This window comes from Nilaparvata lugens, chromosome 3 (assembly GCF_014356525.2).
Source record: "Nilaparvata lugens isolate BPH chromosome 3, ASM1435652v1, whole genome shotgun sequence".
Classification (NCBI taxonomy): domain Eukaryota; kingdom Metazoa; phylum Arthropoda; class Insecta; order Hemiptera; family Delphacidae; genus Nilaparvata; species Nilaparvata lugens.
In genome coordinates, this window is record NC_052506.1 from 24866292 (window position 1) to 24893836 (window position 27545).

Here is a 27545-nt window from a genome sequence, read left to right on the forward strand (position 1 = left end):
TAGTCAACAGTTGGTAATATGACTTGATGATGAGAGCGGCATCTGTCTTTTTGTCAAGTCAAATCTGCAATCGGCTGCATCAGTGCATCTGCACTCTGCAGAATTCAGTTCAGACGTTATGATTTCTACAAATTTTGATCATTATGCTACGTTGACAAATTATAACATTTTATGGAGTTTGAAAGTGTTTTGTTTCCAGACATAATTTTCAAAATACGTTTAAAAAGAAATGGGGTTTGAGGAGGTGTTGGTTATTCTTGTTACTCAGGTATGATAACTTTTGATTGATTTACAGTTAACCTAAATAAATTGATATTTAACTTTTTTTTTATATTTATACAGCTTTTATTCAAGTTTAATAGATTATTTTTATTGATTATTATAGTTGAATCATCAATTATCAAAGTTTTTATTATTTATTTATTAAATATGGTACTTGAAAAATAAATTAAAGCTCTAGTGAAAGACATAACCCTAAAAAATAACACTAGTTTAATAACAGTGCTATGTGATGATTTATCAAGAGTAGTTCAAGAGTATCCTGAGAATTCAAATTTATATTTCTTAATCCTCATAGCTAATTAATATGATTAAGTTTTTAATTCTTGGGATTGCCAACAATGATGGCAGATTCCCGTACATTAGGTTGACATTACCGGTTTTATCTAATAGTAGTTTATCCAGCCTACTTTGTAACAGCTTTAAGGACCCCTTATACTTAGAACTAGTCACAAAAATAATTATTCTACTAGATCATTACTTATCAAGATCATGGTTCTTGGATCATTCGTTCATGGTTATCAAATATTTCATTGTCTCAACACGGATCTAATAGGAAATCAATTCTTTGATAAAGATCTGTCAAATATATGGGTCTTAACATCTAAGTAAGTGCCAAATGCAAAGTCAAGTCTTAAACCGAATGTAATTAGCTACTGACAAGATTCTCTTGTACCGGTACATCTAAATTTCAAGCAAATACATAATTCAAAGTTGGACTTTTCAAGTAACTTAATAAAAATTCTTCGAAATCTCTGAATTTATAAGATGTCTATATTTATTAAAAATCTATGAATTTCAGGTCTTTTTCTTCATGGGTGGCTGGGTTTTCTTCGTTAAGCAGCTGTTTCGTGACTATGAAGTGCACAATCGATTCGTTCAATTGATATTCTCAGTCACATTTTCACTTTCATGCACATTGTTTGAATTGATCATTTTTGAGATAATCGGTGTATTCGAATCCAGGTTAGTATACTTCAATATTTTTCTGAACTATTACCGAAATCCTGACACCTTGTAGCCTACTAGACTTGACAGATTACAATAACGTGTACCTTCTAGATTCCAGAAAACAATTGGTGGTATAAATAAATCAAAGTTCAAGTGCCGGTTGCACAAAAGCAGGTTGAATTTTAATCCTGATAAATTTCAGAAGAACCAATCAGAGAAGCCATCTTTTCAAAAAGATCTTCTCTGAGAAATTGATCACGATTAAAATTTAACCGGCTTCTGTGCAACCGGGTCCAAGTTACTCTGTACTCCAAATATTTTGAAGTTGGAGATTGGGTCACCGTCTTAATGTTTCCTATATTATTTGTTATTTGATTATTCAAGTTCCTCATGAGAGACCCACCAACAAAATTATAATAATTTGCTACTTCTACGAATTTATAATTGCGTTACATAGAGTACAGTAAATTAGTTACCCTTTCAATACAGAGTTTTTAGAAACAGTATTTCATATGTTATTATTGAGGTCCTATTAATGTGCCGCACTGTCGTTTGTCAAAGACACGTGATGCATTCCCTGCATTGGCCTTGCGGATCTTCAATGAACTGCTAGAAGATTTGAAAAGGTTGAACACAGCAGCCACCATCAATTCAACTCAAGACTATTTTCTGGACGACTTGGTAGGCTTTGTTTAACCCATGCTGACATCTCGATTGTTGAAATGTGAAGAGTACTAAATAATCTCTTGACGCAACCCATCCGGCCTTGCTGGTATTGGTGAAGAGAAGGTAATTCTAGGACTTCGGATTACTCAATCGGGCAACGGAATAATATAATTCTACATCTGAAATGATCGAATCTCAAGTTTCATATTTTTATGAATATGTCTTCATGTTTGAGTACCCTAATATAATTGTTATTGTTGTTCAGTTCCAGGTATTGGTATTGGAATATTTTTCTGTATGCTATCCTCATCATGCTTATTGTCATCATTCCTTTCTATATCGGCTACTCCATCCTCAGCAACATATCTTATGGTAAGCTCTTTTTGTGTCTCATTCAGACGTATTTTTCAATATTGTATTATTTTAACTGGTCTTAGTTGAGTGCAGGATTTGGTTTTGGATGGTTTGAGAGGACGAGGTAGACCTATGATGAGGTGGGCGGAGATAGAATAGCGGCTGACTTGCGGGAGAGTGGTTGGAGGAGAGAGGAAGCATTGGATAGGGCTTTGTGGAGAGGCAGACTAAGAGAAAGGAATTCCGACCCCATTTGAATGGGATAAGGCACAGCCAAAGAAGAAGAAGGAGATAACTGGTCTTAGTTGAGTGTGATATATTGACTTGAGAGGTAAAATATTGCGGAGCTTTCAATTACACTTTTTTAGGTGATAAATCTCATTTTATACAAGAGTCTATTCTTGTAAAGATTTCGAATCTAGTGCTGTGTGTGTTTTTGAGATACATTTAGTTTTTTTATTTCTGTGTATTCTCGCTAGTGTTCTGGTACATTTTTGCTTTCATTTCATTCAAGTTCATTTTCATTGTAGCGCTTTTGTGCTGGGCTTTTTGGAAAATATGTATCTTTTTTATAGTCTGTGCAAACCTTAGATTGCACATTGTGCTTAAGGAGTACAGTGTTGCCGTATCTCACTGAAGCAAGAAAGTGAATGCCTGAGAGAAAAAGCAAATAAGAAAGCTTAGGTCATTTTGATAGAATTTACAGGAATACGGCAATATTTTCTCGTAAGAATAGCATTTCCATTTAAAGCCCCATGCAACAAACTATGGTTTTTACGGACTATGGTTATTCGTTCCAGTGTTTTTTTTACTATCGGTTTATATTTTTTAGTACAGAATATCATTTTATGTAAGTCTGTTTTTATTGTAGTGTTATTTTGGTAAATAAATTACATTTTCCTTCAAGTGTATTCTTTCAATTGTTTGTGCTATATTTTCATGGAGGTCCATTTTCAACAAGTAGTCTCTTTCTCACCCCATTTTTTTATTCAAATAAAATTTTATTTTCAATGTTTACAAAAACACTTAAATGTATATGCGTGACCACTGTATCAACATCAAATCTTATTCAAAATAAAATATAAAGCATAATAGATGATAATCTATTGAAAGTATAGACTTAACTAAAAGAACTAGTAGGACTTTAACAGTTAGAACTTTAACTAGTCCTAAACTTATGGACTTAGTTTGTCCATCTTATTCTTGTTTTGAATAAGATGATAATCTTATTCAAAATATAAAGTATAAAGCATAATAGATGAATAATCAATAGTGCTGGCACAATAATCAATAAATACAATGTAAATAAACAAAATAATAACATCCAGAGGCTTATCCTGTGAGGCTTGAACAGTTATGTATATGTATTTATTTTTTATATATAGCCTACTCATTCATTTGGTTAAAATATAACAGTATTCAGAACAAGACATGCTAACTCGCATCAATTTACTGCAATCATGATCATTTTCAGACAATTCGTTGTTCAAGTTTTTTCTCTTATTCTAGTTTCTTTGCGTTGTACTTTTTGGGAAATAAATTTAATTCTTTTCAAGTTTGTTTGTGCTGTATATTCAAGGAGATATATCTTATTTCTAATAAGTTTCTTTCTTATCCAATTTTTCTATGTGGAATAAATTTAATTTCGTCTATTTTGGTGTGATGTATAGTGAAAGAGAAGCTGCTGCGACCGTTGTCGGTGGTTGTGTGGCTGATCTACATCTACCTTTTCTGGAAGCTGGGTGACCCGTTCCCGATTCTGAGTCCGAAGCAGGGCATTCTGTCGATCGAGCAGGGCATCAGCCGAGTGGGGGTCATCGGGGTCACTGTCATGGCGCTCCTTTCCGGCTTCGGTGCCGTCAATTACCCCTACACGTCCATGGCTTACTTCATGAGGTAGACTGGTAGGCTGTATTACTTTTCTAATAATTCGTCACCTCGTTACATTCATTTAGGAATTAATAATAGTTATTTTTCGTGATTTCGAGCTAGATCTAGATCCCCTACTAATTGCAGTATTAGTAAATACCGCGCGGTAAACCTCTACCTCGACCTCCTCACCATGAGGGCGCCCATAACTCAACATGTGTTTCATATCATAGGCATACAAGGAAAAACCACCAAGTCCATAAAAGTAAATTTTTCAGGAAATCAATTTCTAATTTCTAACATCAATCATAATTTCCTTATAGTGATTTTTCACAAAATAATTTTATACTGCAAGAAATTATATGTTCTTCATTTGTTTGATAATTAATTATTTAACATTCATAGTTTATAGAATTAATTGAAAACTAATACAGAATCAAAGTTTGGAAAAATTGGACTTTTTTCTTGTAAGTCCACGATATTGAGGTGACCACAGTCACCTCCCTCTACATGCTCACTATACGGTTACCCTTTTAGGGGATAGAAGGAAGTTACGCAGAAGTAGAGGTAGATGAAGAAGTAGAGGGTAGTCTTAAAAATATAGGGTGATGTTTTAGTCCTGTTGCCCAATTTTGAATTTAATTTATAAGACGTTAATTTAGTTGTAATGAAAATGTATAGTTGTTATATACAAAAGAAATTCAATATTCTGGACTCAATGTTCTTAGTTATTAAAGATTATTATAGAATATGGTAAAAATATGTATAAAATGTGTATACCTTCACGGGTATACACACTCTGACTTATTATATTATCATATAATTATCATATTAGCATTAGTAGAAACCTTTTTGAGAGTAGCACTGCAAACTTTTGTGATAAGTATGTAATATCGGCTTCAATTTTTTGAATATTGTGAGTATTGTTTCCGAATGCCTCGGACTTGATGTAGCACCACTAAAAGTAATCAGAGGATTTGAGGTCTGGTGATCTTGGAGGCCATAAAACCTTGATTATTATTCGACCATATTTTTTCTATGGCGAAAGACATTCTGTTCATAAGATGACAGGAATTCATCCAGGATTTTTGTGATTATCAACTCGCACATGCATATACCGGTTGAGTAGAGCTACCAATTTTGTACGAAAAAAATGGAAATAAATTAGCATACACTTACAATAGGGTAAGGTAGAGGGTTAATAATATATTAATATTAATGAATTAGAGCTTATTAAAATTCCGGAAAATTGTGATAAACTAGTGTTAGATTCACGTTCAACTGTCAGAACTATTCATTAATAATATCTATCAATGGTTCCACGTTCAGTGCTGACAGTTTAAAGTGAATATCACTATCTACAATAATATTATATTAATTATTAAACAGAGTGAGCATAAATTATTGAACACATTTCATAGGTGAATTAAAATAACAAATAGTAGTAGCGCTCCTATTTTTGTGGCAAACATTGGTGTAGCTTCTATAATTTGAGATGACCTTCATAGAAACATAGTCGACTCAATGGAGCATCAGGAGAAAGCTATGTGCGTACTGTGGTTTCACAAAATCAGATAATCGGTTATTACCTTTGAAAGACATTTTCGTTTAGAGTATGACCGTGAAAAATAAGTTGTATGCAAGGAAGTTATGTGATATAGATGAACTAAAAAGAAGAATTGAAGCCGTAATTCAGGACATCACTCCTAATTGATAATGTATCGACGAGAAATTGAATATAGTCTTGATATTTTATGTGCAACAAAAAAAATGCTCACGTAGAAATTTGTCAAACTTGTCGTGTGTTATGTTATGTTTGAAGGGACGGATTCAAGGATCTAAAAGTTCAAAGAACCCCCCACGTCAACCGTACCTTATTGTGTGTCCCAAGTACGTTAGTTGGCAAACCAATACCTATTTACAGATGGAAATTACTGAGATATTGCAATTATTTAAATGCTAATGAATTTATTATTATCATTATTAAACTAAAATCCAAATTAAATGCTGCAATTCACCCCGAAGACTTCTGCTACTGCAAATATTGACAACAGGGTAAACAGCTTTGTCAACCCGGGCAAATAATAATTTTTGAATATTAGCGCTCATCGAATTTCCATCTAGCTGTTTACCCTGTTGTCAATATTTGCAGTAGCAGAAGTCTTCGGTGTGAATTGCAGCATTTAATTTGGATTTTCGTTTAATATTAATAATCAATACCTATGTCCTTACAAGATCCAGGAGTTTTTCCCTATACTAACATTTTATTCACCACCTGTTTGCTTGCAGCCAAACAGAGCCCTTCTTCTTGCCACTAGTCTCTCGCAATCGAGTGTGATTTGCTTGAGAGTCTCTTCAGACTGATTGTTCCTCGTGACCCAAGTGAGCTCCACTTCTGGACTTTTTTGTAGGTCCTCCCGCTGAGTCAGCCTCTTGTCCCAGAGTTTTGTGCCTGGAGTTTCACCCATCTCTGGTCTTTTGGTTTTATCTTTTTGTCCCTCCGAAAATTTGCAGGGTCAAAAGCCTCAATTCTCCCAAGAAGTCTTGCCTGAATGGGCGCTCTCCTTTGAGCAGTAGTGAGGTTTGGTCTCTCCACCCACAAACTCGTGACCTACGTGAGTTCCATTTATGGCCTTTTTGTAGCAGAAGGGCCTCCCATGCCAGACAGTTCGAAGGGTAGGGGTCAGACGAAGAAGTACTCAAAATTATGTGGGTACTGGGGTTGCCAGCCCCTCTACCTGCAATACGGTTGGCCCAAATTCAGATAAGAAAAAGGGATCTGCCAGTCGAGAGGCTGGTGGGCCACCGGTCGGTGCCTGGGAATCTCCCGGGGTTCGGACGCCAACCACCAACCATCACAATGCTGTGCCGCTAAGACTGTGAGGCACATTGCCTGCCACAACACCGCCTGTAGTTGTTGGGAGACCCCATGTCTGTTCCATCTGTGACAGGGGCTTCTCCACGTCGATTGGGCTGGGTGTGCATTTCAAATGAACACACCCATCTGAAGCAAACGCGGCGATCAGCATTGATCGTACACACGCCAGGTGGTCGAGCGAGGAGATGTCGGCCTTCGCATCAAGAGAGGCCGCAATCATTCTTGACATCAGAGGGGGTGTAAGGACCGATTGTCTCCGAATCATGAATTACACCCTCTTCTACGAGCCTTCTGATGGAAAGAAGCGTACACAGGACGCCATCAAGAAGTTGCGGCAGAAGACCGACTATAAGATGGCAGTCCAGGATTTTTTGCAGCCTGGACCCGCTCCATCACCTGGTCGTGTAAAGCTGCTTACCGCGCAGGCCGCTCGTCGTGCGGCACTTGCGGCTGGACCAGCACCCGCTGCTCACCGTCGTCGCGTAGGAAGGCCAAAGGCAACTGTGGCTGCAACACCTGCCACAGTGCCCCCTGCATCGCATGAACCAGTGCAGGATATTGCAATTGTGGTATCTCCTTGCGTTGTCAGCGCTCCACTTGCTGCCAGCGACGGCGTGACGTCAGCGGATGCTGGCCCAGCCATTGGCCCTGACCTGGAGATAGCGCCTGAGGAGGAACAGTTTGCTGCCCTCCTAGACGTTCATCCACTTCCCGGATTAGACACCATTGCTGTGGGGGACATTCCTGTGTCCCATCCAGCACAGCAACTCCCGAACAATGACCATACTTCGGTTCCCTGGACCCTTTCAGTTGAAACCATTGATACCGGATTTGACGAATTCCCTCCCCTTCCTGTCCCTCATCACCCTCCTCATCCTGTGTGGCAACGGCCAACGGAGCGTAAGTTCCCAGAGTTGGCTGAGCCGCTTGCTCAACACCACATCCGCCCGGTACAGTATCCGCTCCTGAATGCAGAAGACATTCGCACTGCCATCCTCCAGAAACTCAACGCCCAGATTTTTGAGCTCGAGCAGATGGAGGTCTGGGGTGCACCTATCCTGGCTTGCTCTATATTTGAGCTTCTCATCAGAAACAACGATGAGGCATTCTCACTGCTATGCAATGGGCGGATGCTGTGATGCCAGAGCTGGCGCGTGCTACCATAGCGACCACGGGGCGCAATCGACCCCAACCATCATCTGGGGCCAAAAACGAAAGCGGACAACAAGGGCCTCCAGGCATGCTGCATATTTCGCAGCCGTCCAGGAGGCATGGAAGAAGGCACGCTCCAGGACAGTCAAGGAGCTGTTGTCCGGTGAGGAGATAATGTGCGTGGCTGTCCTGCCAGCCGAGGCTCTGAAGACATCGTTTTTGTCAAAGGAGATTTCAAATTCAAATTTCAAATTTATTTCTCAAAAAACATACACAATTTTTATAATAATATAATATTATAACATCTAAAAATAATACATGAAAAATACTATTAAATATATATAAAATGATATCAAAACTGCAGTATATTTTTTTATGTCCATCTATGTTTAAGGAGTAGCCTACAAGGTAAAACCTGTGCGTAGACCTAAGTTGCAGTAGGATATTTATTCAATGTGTAGCTTCTGGGAGCCCATGTTCACCAATCAGTCCTGTGAGGTGGACGTCTCCCAGGTTGCTCCTACTCGCCCCAATTTGTGGCCCATGACGGCGATGGAGATCCGGGCGAGTGTGGTGCCTGCAACATCAGCAGCAGGACCGGACAGAATATGTGGGCAGCCTGTCCGGCAGTTGTTAAGGCGGCTCTGTTTAACATCCTCTTGTTCCTGCAGGCAGCGCCAGTACAGTTGGTGGAGGCGTACACAATATTTGTACCTAAGAAGGGCGAACCGGCCTTTTGATCAGGCTTACTTCTTACATAAACATTGCATCACAAATTGAATAAATGTGATTTAATTATAATTATTTGATCAACAAAAATTAGAATAGGTAGGCCTTTCACCATCCTTTGTGATCTTCATATCCGTGTATTTCCTATCCCTTAACATGTATGTATAAACCAGTTCTTTATTTATTATATTGTTGCAGACGTATGTGGGACTGTACCACTATTTATCTTAGAGAATCATACTAATAAGAAATATATAAACTTATCTATTTATTTTTGTTGATGGAGAAAAAAATGAATTGACCTGAAGAAGTCCATCAGGAAAATCTAGAGGACTTATCCTTGATAAGAAATGCACACATTTTGGACCACGATTATGCTTTGCCTGTTGGAAAATCATGTGTCAAGAAGAAGTCAATAAATACCGGACAAACAATCGAAATCAGTTATGATAATAATGTGTTTGTGGAAAACAACATTCGTCAAGAAAGTACAGTAAGTAGTTGACATTGGAAGTTTTAATGTACAGCACAATAACACATCAATGGAAATTCCTAGTGGTGGGTGACGTCAATGAGGGACTAGACATGCCACTAAAAAATCTTTCAACAGGTGAAAACCCTGTTTTACCTGTCATGCAAAAATAATAAAACGGAAGGGCAGAGCAAAGGGTGCTGATATTACTGTCATAGGGTTTCCGAGAAAGAAATGGAAATCAAACAGAATGGTTCCGTTTGAAAGAAGGAACATTAGGGATCGAAAGATGTTGATGCTTCAGTGGTTTGTCTCATGAGATAGAGCCTAACTTCCACTTAGACGGACAAGCTGTTGAAGAACATGAAGTTGAAATGGATGAAAATAAGGTGAGCTCTGGATGTTTGGACAGTAGATGAAGAAACTTATGATAAGATGAAAACACAAAAGGCTAACTAAAAAAATAAAGAACAATATTTATGGCATAAATAAAAATGACTCAAGCCTCCCACTTCTCCCCTATTACACATAATTTAATAATTCAATATATTTTTCACATATTGTTTGTGAACTTGTGTTATTTCATTATTTCTTTTCACCAATAATTATGATCTAAATAAAATAACATGTTCTTGAAAAAATGTGTTGATTTTATTGACCCACCTCAAAGTAACAGCCAACATCTGAATTGGTTGAATACATTCCCTCAAGAAGGTATTTTGGCGTTGAAGACAGTCCTTCAACTTCATGTGTAATTCATCGAATGATTTTTTATACATCCTGAAGTAATTGAAAAATTTATTTTCTTGCTCTCTCAGCTTGGGGAAAATAGTATAGAATGCTCCAAATTTCAGCCTTGAAGCGATGAGGGGGTGAGCTCAATGTATTCGCCTCTTTCACTGTTTTATTCTTCTATGAAGAATCCACATGGTGATAACTTGTTCCCTCTCCATCGAGGGGCTCATATTTACTATGCGAGGTGCTACTGAAGTATGTGCTTATGTTAATGAATACCAGATAGTATGAGCACCAGCATGAATTGTAAAAACCAAACACAGCTGTGTTTGAGAAGAAAATATAAAAACTAATGTGAACCATACGAATTAAAACCTGATGTGTAGTCTGGGCGAAAATGCAGGAGAAAATCCACGAAAAGCAACCCACGCCGTAGGATGTTTTGTAAACCATTGCTAGGCTTCTTCAGACATCTATGTAATGATAATAATACATGTAATGAATGATCCACTTGTCAGCTGATTGATTATGAACAATTCATTAGCTGTTACTGGTTATTCATCTTGTTTTCACTATTATTATTACTATTAAATTTTGTAAAACTTTAAAGTGAAAAAACACTCACAGTCTTTGATGTGGCGACGTCCGTTTCGTGCTGGTATTGCAATATTGCAATAATCGCCACATCAAAGAATGTGAGTGTTTTTTCACTTTAAAGTTTTACAAAATTTAATAGTAATTCATTAGCAATGGTTTCACACGCCGTGCGATGTTTTGTTAACCATTGCTATAGAATATTCATAATCAATCAGCTGACAAGTGGATTATTCATTGCATGATGTCTAGAAAAGCATAGCAACGGTTTACAAAACATGGCGTGGGTTGCTTTTCGTGTATTAACGTGGGTCTACTTTGCGGTTGGCCTAAAGCACTCCGTGGTCCTTTTTGGGAGAAAGCCATGGAAGATGTCTCAATTTCTTCGTTAGGTCTAGCATTATAAGGATCGTGGTGATGATAAGTTGAATCAAACACGTCGAAAACAAGATGGCCGCCATAAATTTCAGTGTTTTGCTGTATCGCTTGTATTTTAATAACCGTTCAAGATATTCAACCGTTTTTTAGACGAAAATATTTTAAACATCTTTCTCTACAAATTTTGTTTCATAAAATTTTCCTCTAAAACGCTTTATTTTTTAGTTATAACCTTCAAAAGCCCAAAAAACGTTTTTCAAATTTCATTCCATTATAACTCTTTTGTGCAGGAGATACAGAGACAATTTAAATCTAAGAATAAACCAAACTACGATGTTTGAGAGATTCGTCTCATTTCGACCACTCTTTTCATGTTTTATTCAACTTTAAAAACTTGAAACATACATTTTTCGGGGCCAATATTTCACTTTCCACCCTGTAAATGTATTCGCAGTAGACATACACTAATGTTATTGGTACAGTGTTTTAGAATGTTTCCAAAGTTTTAAAATGACATCTGGTTGGAGGCTGTAAGTATTCCACGTCTTCACATATTCCACGGCTGGAGCGTCATCGGAAAAATAGAAAAGTTTCCAAGAGTTTGAAGTTATATTGGCTGAATTGATCCGATATCCTCGACATTATTAGAATTACAGACGATTTCTTGAAAATTGACATATATTTGCCGCCATCTTGTTTTTTATGATGACAAACATTATTGAGATAGCCATCATGGTTAATCTGTTTCTACATATAATTACAAAGAGATTGATACCATTCCCAAGTCTGTACCTTCAAGGAGTCATGAGTTACACAGTTTTCTAATTGTTGGGATTGGCATTTAATGGAAAAAGCGTGTTTTCCGCTGCAAACAGTACTTTTCTCTCTTTTTCCAATGACGCTCCTGCCGTGGAAAAGGGACATACAGCCTCCAACCAGATGTCATTTTTAAACGTTGGAAATATTCTAAAACACTGTACCGGTAACATTAATGTATGTTTAAAGTTTTTGAGGTTGAATAAAATATGAAAGAGTGGTCGAAATGAGACGATTCTCTCGAACATCATAGTTTGTTTAATTCTCAACACTTTGGTAATGAAACCAACCCGATATCTCTTACAGTAACTGAATAGCAAGTTATATGAAAATTTCTTTCAATAATGACCACCATCTTTAATTTTTCTATGATGTCGAATATTTTCGATGTTTCCATCATCAATATTCTTATTCGGCTTGTAACGAAGAGATTGAGATCATTTGCAAGTCTCTATCTTGAAGTATTTTATAGTCATAGCATGTTACCTCATGCGTATGGAAAAATGCACCAAAAATCATGCAGGGTTTTCTTTGGAGGGCGCTGGAGAACTCATTTTTTGACGTAAAGCACATGAAGACATATCGTTCGAAAGTTGATAAAACGCTTCAAATTTCATAGATTCAAATTTTCTCTGTTTCACTTGCACAAAAAAAGTTATAATAGAATGAAATTTGAAAAAAATGTAGAAAAAAGTATTGAGAGGAAAATTTTATCAAACAGAAATTGTAAAGAAAGATTTTTAAAATATTTTCGTCTGAAAAAACGGTTCAATTTCTTGAACGGTTATTAAAATACAAGCGCTATAGCAAAACCCTGAAAATTTTGGCGGCCATCTTGTTTCCGAGGTGTTTGCCTGTGATTTCGACTTATCATCACCACGATCTTTATAATGCTAGTCCTAACGAAGAAATTGGCCCGGACTAATGTATGAAAGTCGCATTCGTTTCGGCTAAGAACCGAAATCGATTTGAACCTAATGAAACCGTGTGTGAAGCTAGTCTTACCCATCTCTGGTCTCTTGGTTTTTTCTTTTTGCCCCTCCGAAACTTTGCATGGTTAAAAGCCTCGTCTCTCTCAAGAAGTTTTGCCTGATGGCCGCCCTTCTTTGAGCAGTGGTGAGGTTTTGTCTCTCCACCTGCAAACTGCACCTGCAAAGAGCAACTGGATGCAAGTTGCTCTATTGCATCCTCAGGAATACCTGCAGATTCTTGCTTATCTGGACTTCTGAGAAACTCATCCTCCCTCTCCTGTTGGGATGGTGTGATTGAGCTTACTTCATCCATGTCGTGATTAGTAGCCGCCTTCTCAATGTTGATAGCCTCTATATAAGAGTGCAACAGAACCTCCTGTGTTCCTGAGGCACCTGCCCTGATGGGGTGGATCCCGATGGGTTTGAAGGCAAGGTAACTTCTGGAGTTGCCTTGGGGTTTGGTTTGTTCATGTGGCTCCCACGAACAGCTAGGAAAGTGGAGTCAACCCAGACAGAGCTTCGCATGTCCAGGCACGGCTAAATACTACAGGAGGGCGCCTGGTATCCTGCAGGCACCGTTAGAGAGTTAGATACACCATATAAAAGCACCATCCATCAGCACGGTCCACATCACACCTTGGGTTGGCCCAAGAAGTAAGAATACGGCGAAGGATGGCCTACATTTGGCCCAGGGCATTTGGGGCATGCTCAAATGTGCCATTCCAGAAATGAAAAGTTTCAAAACATACTAAGAAGAAGAAGGGTTTTGAAAAGGTCATGTTTTATAGCTAAAACTATTCGAAATTGGCTCTTTTATGAATCAATACCCATTCGTTATTTTTTATTCACCTATGAAATGTGTTCAATAATTTATGCTCACCCTGTAATATAATATCAGATGAATAGACTTTTCAACTTCAACATATTTGTTTTGTTTGAATTTGAGGCCGGTGACATCAGCCGATGTGCTGTCGATTGAGAAGCGTCTGCTGCAAACGATGGACATGATCATAGTGAAGAAGAAGAGGATCGCCCTGGCAAAACGGGCCGCCAACAGCCGGGCGGGAGGACAGGGCATTTGGGGCATGCTCAAAACGGTCGCTGTCAACACCAGCTCTTCCGAAAGTATCCTTTCGCAAAATAAAATTCATTTGTCACAAAAAACCATGTCCGTGATTGAATTCACTCGTAACTATCCTGTTTCATGCAAATATTGCTTCATTTATTCATTTATCTCTGTATTTTAAAAGTATATCTGCATCTATATAAATAAAAATCGAGCCCCAAATTTTGACATTCAATAATTTTTTTTATGAGTCCGAATTTGATGATTTTTTTAGTTGAGTATGTTATGTCCAGGAGCAGGTTTATGGCCTATTAAATTTATTATCTGACTTCAGTACTTTCCTACGGTCCTTCAAAGTTTATATGTAATCCTTAAGGCAAAATATTTGTTTGCTGGCCACACACAGAAATAAAAATCAGCTGTTTATAATCATTGTTTGTAACCTAATCATTGCGTCATCCAACAGCCATCGGTAGACCTGCTTTTCTATTTTTTTCCACTGATATACAAAATTTTAATTCTAATAACAATGCCGCGGTACGAACGACGTCCAAACTTGGGTCGTAGAACTCGAAATGCTGTAAATTTAGAATATGCACGGGAAAATCAGCAGCAAGGAGATATACCATTCAATTCCCCAGCAAGCTGCATTCAACTATATCTAAAAATACGAACTGCTGCACAACTAACTAAGCACATAGGAAGTCCATATTGAGATATAAATGTAAATACTGATTGTTGGATAGTTTTCATAAAAATATAGTGCATCAGATTAAGCTAAGCACACCGGAGGAGGCGCAGCTTGGTGATACAAAGTGTTGATCTTATCACACCGTTCCACGCCATGCCCGATTCAGTGTGTGTGAGTTCTTCCATTCAAACCGATAAGCAAGAAGCACCTGGATGCAAAATGCCGCATCGCGCCTCCTCAGGTGTGCATCCAGCTAAAGTTTGTCATGAGATGCATTAACTATTTGGCGGTACGAAGTTCGCCGGGCCAGCTAGTATTAATATACAAATGTATATGCCTCTGTATACTTATTCTGTATCTCTGTGTAGTACAAAAACCCTATTGACACCCACTAAGGCCGTAATTAGTTCAATTCACATCATGCTGTGATACTTTGTGTTACTCTGCTGGAGTGATCATCTTTATTCTTTATTGATTCATACAATAAAATCTGTCTATCTTCTATCTTCTTCTCATAAATAAGGAAAGAAATTATCTTAAAATATAAGTACGTGATTGTAAACTGATTAACTTACAATTTTACATTAAGAAGCTCTAATATTATAATGGTTCTGAATTTACCATGGATAGTTATAATTATGCCTATTTTCATTTTTTTTAATCAATTAATTTAGATTTGAAAATAAAACAAATATATTCAATTTTTGATTCAAAGTTTACGCAACGATAAAAGCACAACCAAGCAAAGCTTTCTCCAAGTAATTCAGTGGCGTTATTGGTAGCACGTGCGACCAATGAATCAAAAGTTGAAACTGAATTATTTTTTTTTTTTTGCTGAGAATTTTCAACGTTTGATTAAGCATATCTGAAATTTTGACAAAGTAATAAATAATCATTCTATGTTTCCTGGACATAAGAAGATTGTATTTTACAACACAAAATTTTATCCAGTGCACAGCACGGGTTATCTGCTAGTAACATATAAGTGTTTGTTTACTTATAGGATATAAGTACTCAGCTACAATAAAATGTATGTATGTTTCGGCCAATTTCTAATTTTTTGTAATTAGTTATTTAAATTTTTTACCTTAGCTCATACTTGATCAATATAGTATTATTTCATTATTATCAAACTTAATAACACTGCGCTTTTGTTTTTCTAAATCATGTTTTATTATTGTTCACTCATGAATATACACTTGTACCGCAATGGCCGTATAATACTTTTCTCAAGTTTTTAAAATAGCAACTATATAGTATTTAATTTATGTAACTAAGATTCATGACACTGGCAGCGCCTATACACAATTGCTGCCACTTCAATTCTAAGAGAGAGATTCTTTGTAAAATATTCTGTTTTGCAAAAGGAGAATAAATTTCATTTTAATTTAATATGACATTGGGTATTGTGGCGGCAAGGCAGAACATCCTCACAGGATCTCGCTGTCAAAAAAGCCATAAGCACAATCTAAGGTTTGCAAAGTCTATAATACCTTGTGATGCATAGAATGCAATTTTCCTACTGAAATGTTGGCTCAGACATCTGGCAGTTGAAGCAGGAAATCTCGGCGCTCGAATTGCTGAGTAGGCAGTTGTTCCTGGAGGCACACGACACGCGAACCATGCGCGAACGATTGGAGTGGGCGCGTACTTGGCGCGGAAAGTACTTCAATGTGCTCGGATGCTTCTTCAGTATCTATTGCATTTGGAAAATATTCATTGTAAGTACTTCCATGTAACAGACTTCAATGTCATGTTGTCCATAGTGAAGTCCACATTATAATGGCAATGGAGAAAGATAGGAGAACAGCGTTGCCGATTTTCTGCCTTGATATTGCCTTCTGTAGAGGATAGCCAATACCATATCTGATGTAAATGTAATACTGTTCTTTCTTGTTTAAGATAGTCAATTATATTTCATCCGTCGAGAAAATTATACTATATTTTTAATGTTACTTTTTCATAATTGAGATTAATGTTTTGTTAACTAATTATATTATATTTGTTCATTGTTTAAAAACGATCTGGCAATGTTGCGGAGTTAGAGAAGTATAGCGCTTTCTGCTTTGCCGAATGATAGACAAGAATAGCAACACCAATGTTAATCAAATACTGCAATTATTGTAATGTGGAACCCATTAGAAGCAATACCTTATCAGTGTGAACACTGCCCCAAGTTTGATTCCCTATTACTTTGATTTCCTTACAATAGTTCAAATCAAATGCTTCCATTATAACGTGGACCCTACTGTAGTAATAAATTATTATTCTTTGTAATTAATCTCTCAATTGACCCTTCATTGAAATACTTGAAAGAAAAAGTTTAAATATATATTTGGGACTCAAAATTGGACAGAAATTAATAAATCAGAAACATGACCTATTTTTGGACTATTTGTCCAATATTTGAAAAATGAACAGTTTTGGGTTTCAAGCTTGTTTTTCCTCTTCTAATCATTAATAATGAGTCATGAATTATATTATATCTATGAATGTATAAATAAATAAAAATTGAGTTATTTTATGATTGCAGTCAGCGTTCAACATAGTGTTCGACCGGGTGGGTAAGATAGACCCAGTGACCCGCGGCATGGAGATCGCCGTTCATTGGATTGGCTTCAACATCGACGTGGCCTTCTGGTCGCAACACGTGTCGTTCTTCCTTGTCGGTTGCATTGTGATCACCTCAATCAGGGGTCTGCTGCTCACTCTTACCAAGGTCCGTTGCGAATCTCTTCAGTCTCACATAACAAACATGATATTCGTTGATGAAAATTGAAAACCTATTCTCTTTTAGTATTAATATAAGTAGGATAAACACATCACGATTAATTCAATAGATGACAATATGTACAATGAATACAGTAATAGCCAAGCCATACCAAACTAGTCGGAAACACAGTCATAGTAGTTTATCCAAAGGTTTTAATAAGGGTCTTCAACACACGAATACAGTGAAACAAGTGAGCGAGCTGAACATTGAAAACCTGATAAACTGAGGTAAAAACGAAATTTGGACTTGAACTTTCAACAGTAAAAACATAACCTTTTTTTGTCATGCTATCAAAATTTGTGAGTAGAATTTGGGCCAAGCCTGTTGTTCTTTCCCTATCATATTCATAATAAATTATCTGTAATTGTATCCGCAAATGAATAGATAAATAAATTATGTATTGAAAACTTAATGAATTAGTAACTTGACGAAATAAGAGCTAGAAAAACTGAAAACTTAACGAATTGAATACTTGACATACTGAAAACTTGACGAATTGAAAACTTGCCAAATTGAATACTTGATTTATTAAAAACTTTACAAATTGAAACCTGCTGCTAGTTTGTGTTTTAATGTTGATGCCACCAACATTGGAAACCGTAACATAATGTTCACATTATAGTATAGTATTGAAAATGCATTGCGAAAACACCCCTTCTATGTTATTGATTGTGATGCTCACATTATAACATGGTCGTAAATAAAAGTAGTCACAGTATTGTTATCATATTCCCTCTATTTCGATACAAGATTGACGTATTAAACGCTCATCTTGATCAGATCTCAAATCTTGGCCTAAATACGTAAATTGGCAAACAATGAACTGTGTACAATTAGCTCAACAGGTTTTCAATCTTATTCCAACTTTAGTACGCTCCTCCAATCGAATTCGGCAGTTGAAACAATCTAACTAATTAATCATGGTTAACTGATCATTACATTAGATGCGTGTATGTTCAAGTGCACGTCACATCATGCATGAGCCGAGTAACAAAATGTTGAAAGGGTCATTGAGAGACAGTTGCTCACACTGAACGCAACCAGCAAGTGCACGCGTTCAGTGTGAGTGTTCCTATTGCTCTTTCCACATTTTGTTTCTCATCTGCACGATTGGTCTTGCATGACTACGCGTGCATTTGCACGTATACGCATTCAATGTGATCATACTCTAACATCAGTCAACAAGGAGTGTTTTGTACTTTATTCAAACTAAAACATTTTCTCAAGCATTCCTTGATTCAAATTATAATTGACCGAGCGAAGTGAGGTCTAAGATTCAAGTCGACGGTTTGGCATTTCTCTTATGATTAAATGTTTATATGTTGCGCATTTACGGCGAAACGCGGTAATAGATTTTCATGAAATTTGACAGGTATGTTCCTTTTTTAATTGCGCGTCGACGTATATACAAGGGTTTTGGAAAGTTTGCATTTCAAGGATAATATAAAAGGAAAAAGGAGCCTCCTTCATACGCCAATATTAGAGTAAAATCAGACTATAGGATTATTCATCATAAATCAGCTGACAAGTGATTACACAGATGTGTGGAGAAGCCAGTCTATTGCTGTATTTCCATAAGGTCTATAGTTTCAATCGGGTACTTGCGGATGAGAAAACTGCGTGAGGTCTACTGTTCACAGAACTACTAGTAATCATAGAGTGATGGCTAACGTAAAATTGAATAGAATAATATTCCACTATTAACATGATGATAAATTATTGCTCTACGTGTTTATACTCTATATTACAACTTTGTTATTTATGTATCCATCACTCCTGTTCTTATTATCATGTATTTTATCTAATTATATTATTTATTTTTCACTGGCAAATACTATTCCACTTCACAGTACAATGTTCAAATTAACAAATATTTTTTTTATGTTCTGTTACAGTTTTTCTATGCGATATCAAGCAGTAAATCCTCTAACATAATCGTGTTAGTACTGGCTCAAATAATGGTGAGTAAATAGTAATATATCGACCATTCATTTCAGTGCTTGGACTCAGTGTCCGGGCTGATAAGCTATCGTTCAGATAAGAGTAAGCTATCGTTCAGATAAGAGTAAGCTATCGTTCAGATAAGAGTAAGCTATCGTTCAGATAAGAGTAAGCTGTCGTTCAGATAAGAGTAAGCTATCGTCCAGATAAGAGTAAGCTATCGTTCAGATAAGAGTAAGCTGTCGTTCAGATAAGAGTAAGCTATCGTCCAGATAAGAGTAAGCTATCGTTCAGATAAGAGTAAGCTATCGTTCAGATAAGAGTAAGCTATCGTTCAGATAAGAGTAAGCTGTCGTTCAGATAAGAGTAAGCTATCGTCCAGATAAGAGTAAGGTATCGTTCAGATAAGAGCAAGCTGTCGTTCAGAAGAGTAAGCTATCGTTAGATAAGAGTAAGCTATCGTTCAGATAAGAGTAAGCTATCGTTCAGATAAGAGTAAGCTATCGTCCAGATAAGAGTAAGCTATCGTTCAGATAAGAGTAAGCTATCGTCCAGATAAGAGTAAGCTGTCGTTCAGATAAGAGTAAGCTATCGTTCAGATAAGAGTAAGCTATCGTTTAGATAAGAGTAAGCTATCGTTCAGATAAGAGTAAGCTATCGTTCAGATAAGAGTAAGCTATCGTTTAGATAAGAGTAAGCTATCGTTCAGATAAGAGTAAGCTATCGTTCAGATAAGAGTAAGCTATCGTTCAGATAAGAGTAAGCTATCGTTCAGATAAGAGTAAGCTATCGTTCAGATAAGAGTAAGCTATCGTTCAGATAAGATAAGCTATCGTTCAGAAGAGTAAGCTATCGTTCAGATAGAGTAAGCTATCGTTCAGATAAGAGTAAGCTATCGTTCAGATAAGAGTAAGCTATCGTTCAGATAAGAGTAAGCTATCGTTCAGATAAGAGTAAGCTATCGTTCAGATAAGAGTAAGCTATCGTTCAGATAAGATCGAATCATGCGCCTGCTTCTTCCCTTGGAAGGGTGACCACGTGAGCAAACACCTCTGAATATGATTCATGAGTTGAACGGAACCCACCTATAACTGTAGGTCCACTCATCTCTCATTATCATCCGGCCCAATACCCACGCACAAGCCTAAGGCTCATCCCTAGCAAAAACTCACTTCATTTTATTTTTCGTTTAATTTTATTTTTTGATTTATTGATAGATTGAATGAGGGCTCATTGCACAGTCATATGGTCAAATCTTTGATTTGTAAAACTTAAAACATGTTGTTATACCTTCTATCAAAATAGAAGGTATTTCTCCTATAAAATAGGCCATCATATATTCTGCCAAATACTATTCGATGAGAGATATAACCTACTACACCACAAAGGTTTGACCATTTACGTAGACACTTAGGAACTAGGGTAGAATTGAGTTAAAATTGATTATCCGAATTATCATTTATCCGGACACTGCCATGCATAAATTATTCCGGATAATCGGTGCTCTATTGTTCTTTTATCTGAGCACGCATTTCAATGGAATATGAAATGCCTTACCAAGTAGAAATTGTGTTTCTTCTAACATTTTTATTACACTTTTCATTGTATGCATTTATGTTTGTTTCAGGGTATGCATTTCGTGTCATCGGTACTATTGATGCGAATGAACATGCCACCGAGTACCGGTCTATCATTACCGCCGTTCTGGGAGACCTGCAGTTCGGTTTCTACCATCGCTGGTTCGACCTTATATTCTTCATAAGCGCCGTTTCGTCATTAGTGTTCCTATACATAGCGCATCAGCCTAAACAGGCTGAGAAACGCTGAATCTGACAATTGAAGATTTCAAGCATTTCGCATGTTCAAGTAACACACAGCCTACTGAACATGCTGAATTGATGTATTATTTTGCCTTCCATGAAGGCTTATTGTATTAGGTTTTTAATTTTATCCAAAAATATTTATTAAATATGTTTCAATAAATGATTTATCAATACAGTTTCCGGTATGAATGACGATTAAAAACATTTCTTGTGAATGGATTATTATTTTTATCATGTATAGTTTTAAAATTAATGCCCTCGACTTTTCGGCAGGGCAAAATTTATTAAATTATTTAATAAAAAATACCCGTAAATAAACAGTGGTTATTCTTTTACAACCTGATTTCCATAGTCGTATGTAAAAATTGAAAAACAACGTACCCTTTTTCAACTTCATTTTGCTACCTACTTACATGTTTCAGAATAGACTTGAAAATGTCGAAACGTCGAATGTTAAAAGTAATGAAATAAATTTGATAAAGTGTACTTTTATTTTTAAATTTTCATATAAATACGAGTATCCATTACCAAAAAATTGAATTTTTTACTTGAAGCCTGAAATGAAATTAAAATCATCAAGTACCTATTATTATTTTATTGATGAATTATATTGTGCATTGATAAAATAATGAAAGTGTACTTGATGATTTTATATCATTTCAATAATTCCTGTACCCCTACAAAGAAAAAGTGAATACCTAGAGCCAGCCTGCCTCTTGTCGGAAACCTGCATTACTAAATAATAGCAAATTATTTTAAGTAATTATTTATTTATAAATATGTATTGAGTTGATTTTCAAAAAAGTTATTTTTCTTGATCCAGTTTTTGATACAGTCAATAATATACAACACAAGATAACATACTATTTCAATAAGAGTAAGCTATCGTTCAGATAAGATCGAATCATGCGCCTGCTTCTTCCCTTGGAAGGGTGACCACGTGAGCAAACACCTCTGAATATGATTCATGAGTTGAACGGAACCCACCTATAACTGTAGGTCCACTCATCTCTCATTATCATCCGGCCCAATACCCACGCACAAGCCTAAGGCTCATCCCTAGCAAAAACTCACTTCATTTTATTTTTCGTTTAATTTTATTTTTTGATTTATTGATAGATTGAATGAGGGCTCATTGCACAGTCATATGGTCAAATCTTTGATTTGTAAAACTTAAAACATGTTGTTATACCTTCTATCAAAATAGAAGGTATTTCTCCTATAAAATAGGCCATCATATATTCTGCCAAATACTATTCGATGAGAGATATAACCTACTACACCACAAAGGTTTGACCATTTACGTAGACACTTAGGAACTAGGGTAGAATTGAGTTAAAATTGATTATCCGAATTATCATTTATCCGGACACTGCCATGCATAAATTATTCCGGATAATCGGTGCTCTATTGTTCTTTTATCTGAGCACGCATTTCAATGGAATATGAAATGCCTTACCAAGTAGAAATTGTGTTTCTTCTAACATTTTTATTACACTTTTCATTGTATGCATTTATGTTGGTTTCAGGGTATGCATTTCGTGTCATCGGTACTATTGATGCGAATGAACATGCCACCGGAGTACCGGTCTATCATTACCGCCGTTCTGGGAGACCTGCAGTTCGGTTTCTACCATCGCTGGTTCGACCTTATATTCTTCATAAGCGCCGTTTCGTCATTAGTGTTCCTATACATAGCGCATCAGCCTAAACAGGCTGAGAAACGCTGAATCTGACAATTGAAGATTTCAAGCATTTCGCATGTTCAAGTAACACACAGCCTACTGAACATGCTGAATTGATGTATTATTTTGCCTTCCATGAAGGCTTATTGTATTAGGTTTTTAATTTTATCCAAAAATATTTATTAAATATGTTTCAATAAATGATTTATCAATACAGTTTCGGTATGAATGACGATTAAAAACATTTCTTGTGAATGGATTATTATTTTTATCATGTATAGTTTTAAAATTAATGCCCTCGACTTTTCGGCAGGGCAAAATTTATTAAATTATTTAATAAAAAATACCCGTAAATAAACAGTGTTATTCTTTTACAACCTGATTTCCATAGTCGTATGTAAAAATTGAAAAACAACGTACCCTTTTTCAACTTCATTTTGCTACCTACTTACATGTTTCAGAATAGACTTGAAAATGTCGAAACGTCGAATGTTAAAAGTAATGAAATAAATTTGATAAAGTGTACTTTTATTTTTAAATTTTCATATAAATACGAGTATCCATTACCAAAAAATTGAATTTTTTACTTGAAGCCTGAAATGAAATTAAAATCATCAAGTACCTATTATTATTTTATTGATGAATTATATTGTGCATTGATAAAATAATGAAAGTGTACTTGATGATTTTATATCATTTCAATAATTCCTGTACCCCTACAAAGAAAAAGTGAATACCTAGAGCCAGCCTGCCTCTTGTCGGAAACCTGCATTACTAAATAATAGCAAATTATTTTAAGTAATTATTTATTTATAAATATGTATTGAGTTGATTTTCAAAAAAGTTATTTTTCTTGATCCAGTTTTTGATACAGTCAATAATATACAACACAAGATAACATACTATTTCAACAATAGTAAACATACAGTTGCCCAGAAATACGTCCAAATGGAAAATGGCTGAATCATTAATGTTATAGTTACTATATGCGTTACTACGAAATACTCGATAAATGGAATTGTTCCAAACTCGTAAGTTGAATAAATATCCAATATTGTTTAACATATATACTTTCTTTTCAAACATATATTAAATACATAAGTGAATCAATAAATATGCAGTGTTGACTTGTCTAGTCCGTGCAAACCTTATTTTGCAGCACGGGGCTTTATGGTCAATAATATTCCAATATAACAATAGGAGCACAAATCTGCCGTTTTTTTGCTCTATAATATGCTCTATAATCTATTAAAAAGGCCTACGGTCTCTTTTTCATTCTTTCTCTCACACAATTAGGCTCTCACACAGGCATTCTGGATTCTGTGAAATCTGGCAGCACTGCAGAGCAATGCTTCAAACTGAGGTTTGCACAGACTTTAGAACTAATTTTTTATCAATCTAAATTCTATTAAAACATGAACTATACATGTAGTGATATATTGTGACTTTTATTTTTAAATTTTCATATAAATACGAGTATCCGTTACCAAAAAATTGAATTTTATAGTCGTATCTGATGGGAGAAATATTCGATTCTAAGAACATATAGGCTACTTGAAGCCTGAAATGAAATTAAAATCATCAAGTACCTATTATTATTTTATTGATGAATTATATTGTGCATTGATAAAATAATGAAAGTGTACTTGATGATTTTATATCATTTCAATAATTCCTGTACCCCTACAAAGGAAAAGTGAATACCTAGAGCCAGCCTGCCTCTTGTCGGAAACCTGCATTACTAAATAATAGCAAATTATTTTAAGTAATTATTTATTTATAAACTGTATTGCGTTGATTTTCAAAAAAGTTATTTTTCTTGATCCAGTTTTTGATACAGTCAATAATATACAACACAAGATAACATACTATTTCAACAATAGTAAACATACAGTTGCCCAGAAATACGTCCAAATGGAAAATGGCTGAATCATTAATGTTATAGTTACTATATGCGTTACTACGAAATACTCGATAAATGGAATTGTTCCAAACTCGTAAGTTGAATAAATATCCAATATTGTTTAACATATATACTTTCTTTTCAAACATATATTAAATACATAAGTGAATCAATAAATATGCAGTGTTGACTTGTCTAGTCCGTGCAAACCTTATTTTGCAGCACGGGGCTTTATGGCCAATATTATTCCAATATAACAATAGGAGCACAAATCTGCCGTTTTTATGCTGTATAATATGCTCTATAATCTATTAAAAAGGCCTACGCTCTCTTTTTCATTCTTTCTCTCACACAATTAGGCTCTCACACAGGCATTCTGGATTCTGTGAAATCTGGCAGCACTGCAGAGCAATGCTTCAAACTGAGGTTTGCACAGACTTTAGAACTAATTTTTTATCAATCTAAATTCTATTAAAACATGAACTATACATGTAGTGATATATTGTGACTTTTCTTTATAATTTATTAAAACAGACGAGAAGTTGTCAACCATTCTTAAACATATAAAGCAGCGGTTGACAATCATCGTCTGTTTTTGAACATGAACTTCACTAATAAAGTTTCTCAATATTTGAAAAATGAAATTATAAGTATCTTTTAATTCATCACTCTCAATATATTAGATGCTTAATCATCTTTTAAAAAGTGATTAACATTTTTTTCGAAGTCATGAGCTAGTACCGTAATTCATTATTTTCAACGTATTCGATGCTTTAACCATCTTTTAGAAATTGTTCATCACGTCTTTTTGGAGGAGGTGAACTGAAAGCCCTTCTCCAATATTTGCATGAGAATAGGGTAGACCGGATGGAAGCTCTGCTGATTCTGCTGACGCACTGTCTGCTGATACTTCTGCAAAGCTCCACTCAGCAGCTCCAGTCGCTGCTTCTCGTCTTTGTGCGAGTCGAGCCACTGCGACAACCGGTCTATCGACCAGTTCGCGCTCTGAAATCAAACATCAAATCATTATTATTGAAGGAAAATCCAAAGTTAAATACTGTAAACCACTGATATATGAAGGTGCCTCGACCAAATTAAAAGAATAAAATAGTCGAATAATGATCACCAAATAATATATAATATATAAAAAGAGCGGGACTAAATAATATACATATAGATCATGTCATGTATGACACCACCCCGAAGACTTCTGCAAATATTGTGCACAGCTGAAAGGAAATTTGATGAGAGCTACTACCCAAAAAGTATTTCAAATATTTGCCAGTCCGGGAATTGAACCCGGTGCTTCCTAATTTCCAGTCAGGTATGCTCACCCTTACACAACACTGACAATCTCTGAATAACAGCGCTCATTTCATACTACCTACAGCGGGCAGCCAGTATACAGATGGAAATTAATGAGAAATTGTTCAAATGCTAATGAATAATTAATTATTATTGAACGAGAGAAAATTTTACAGCATTCAACTTTGGATTTTTGTTCAATAATAATTATTTACTCATTAGCATTTGAAAAAATAATGCAATTTATCATTCATCAGTAAACATAAAATCTATCATTTCCTAATTACATAGAGCTACTAGTACCCTTTTTCATTTTCTTTTAGATACGACTAGATTCGGCGAATCACGCCATTATCAAGATTTGTAAAACCATTTTATATCAACCAAAAATATTGAAACAGTTTGGCTCGGTTGCACAAAAGCCTGTTTAAACGTGATCAAATTCTACAAGAACCAATCACAGAAGCCTTCTCTTCAAGAAAGCCTTCAGTGATTGGTTCTCGTGGCATAATCATAATTAAAATTTAGCAGGCTTTTTTGCAATCGGCCCTAATAGTTTCTAGTCTGAAATCTGCAATTTTGCAAGAATAGACCAGCTAACAAAACAATAATACGGAAATGTTTTGGTTTCATATTAATAAAGGGATCTTTACTTTTCCATCACTGAGCACCATTTCTGTTTGTAGTCTGTTCAAAAACATAGTGGTGTGGCTTCGGTAGAATGTAGCGAAGAAGGTAGCTAAGTTTTGAAGATAATGCATGTATTCGAATGTGTCAGAACATAGAAGAGCTTATTACCTGATGAGGCGAGGGCAGTTCGTGAGGTGCGCGGCTGAAGAGCGAGGTGAGCGCCAGACTGTGAGGCACCAGGTCACCCAGCAGCGGACAGTCAGCGACCTCTTGCGGTGAGGCCGACACTAGCGGACGAAATGCGCGCAGCACTTTGTAGATGCGACCTAACTCGGTCAGCTGTTTGCATAGCGGCGACAGAGCAGTTTCCAACTAGAAAAGTTTAAAACAAACTCACAGGTTCACAAATATAACACTAGAGGCACCGGGAGTTCGTGAGGGGTGGGTTACATAGGTTTAGGGTGTGATCACATTAAGGGCCGATTTCCGAGCTCGGGATTTAGCTAAGTTCTAGACATTAACTGGCTTTAAACTCTGGAGTCAGAAAATTGGCTTTCCGAGTCAGAGCGTTAACGTAGTTGAGGACTTACTTAAATAGACACTGGAGTTTAGAGATCATGTTAGACCCATGGAGTTTATAATTTCGCTTTCTGAGTGAAGGTCTTATAAGTCCAGGACTTAAATTAGATTCTCGCCTCTTTCCGAGTCAAGGATTTATCAAAAATCGTTAAGTCCAGGACTTGAAACAGCGTGATTTTAAACCCTTGACTGGGGTAGGGTTTAAATTCAAGTTCTAGACTTAACTGAGCAAACACAATTCAGTTATTGTTTTGGAGTAGATAAAAAGCCAAATAGATATCATGGAATACCTAAATTATTTGGAT

The 27545-nt window shown here is 36.1% G+C and overlaps 2 protein-coding genes across 3 annotated transcripts in view; one reads left to right on the forward strand and one right to left on the reverse strand.

Moving 5' to 3' along the window:
* Positions 1-53: 53 nt before the first annotated feature.
* Positions 54-22919, forward strand: LOC111049527 (Golgi pH regulator). Of its 2 annotated transcripts, none has more exons than XM_039423371.1 (9): positions 54-268; positions 1082-1245; positions 2162-2268; positions 3921-4146; positions 13791-13969; positions 16141-16322; positions 17135-17320; positions 19270-19335; positions 22668-22919. In XM_039423371.1, the coding sequence occupies exons 1-9, from the start codon at positions 230-232 to the stop codon at positions 22866-22868; spliced, it is 1350 nt and encodes a 449-aa protein (XP_039279305.1). In that variant the 5' UTR covers positions 54-229; the 3' UTR covers positions 22869-22919. The 2 variants fall into 2 exon arrangements, with proteins under 2 accessions (XP_039279305.1, XP_022191309.2); XM_022335617.2 differs by lacking the exon at positions 22668-22919 and adding an exon at positions 20943-21444.
* Positions 22920-24841: 1922 nt separating this feature from the next.
* The window catches only part of LOC111049526 (conserved oligomeric Golgi complex subunit 5), a 30539-nt gene continuing 27835 nt past the window's right edge, over positions 24842-27545 (reverse strand). The window contains exons 16-17 of the mRNA XM_022335616.2: positions 26830-27033; positions 24842-25731 (exon numbers count right to left, since the gene is read on the reverse strand). Coding sequence (XP_022191308.2) covers positions 25525-25731; positions 26830-27033 — 411 coding nt within the window. The 3' untranslated portion in view covers positions 24842-25524. The remainder of the gene's footprint in view (positions 25732-26829; positions 27034-27545) is intronic.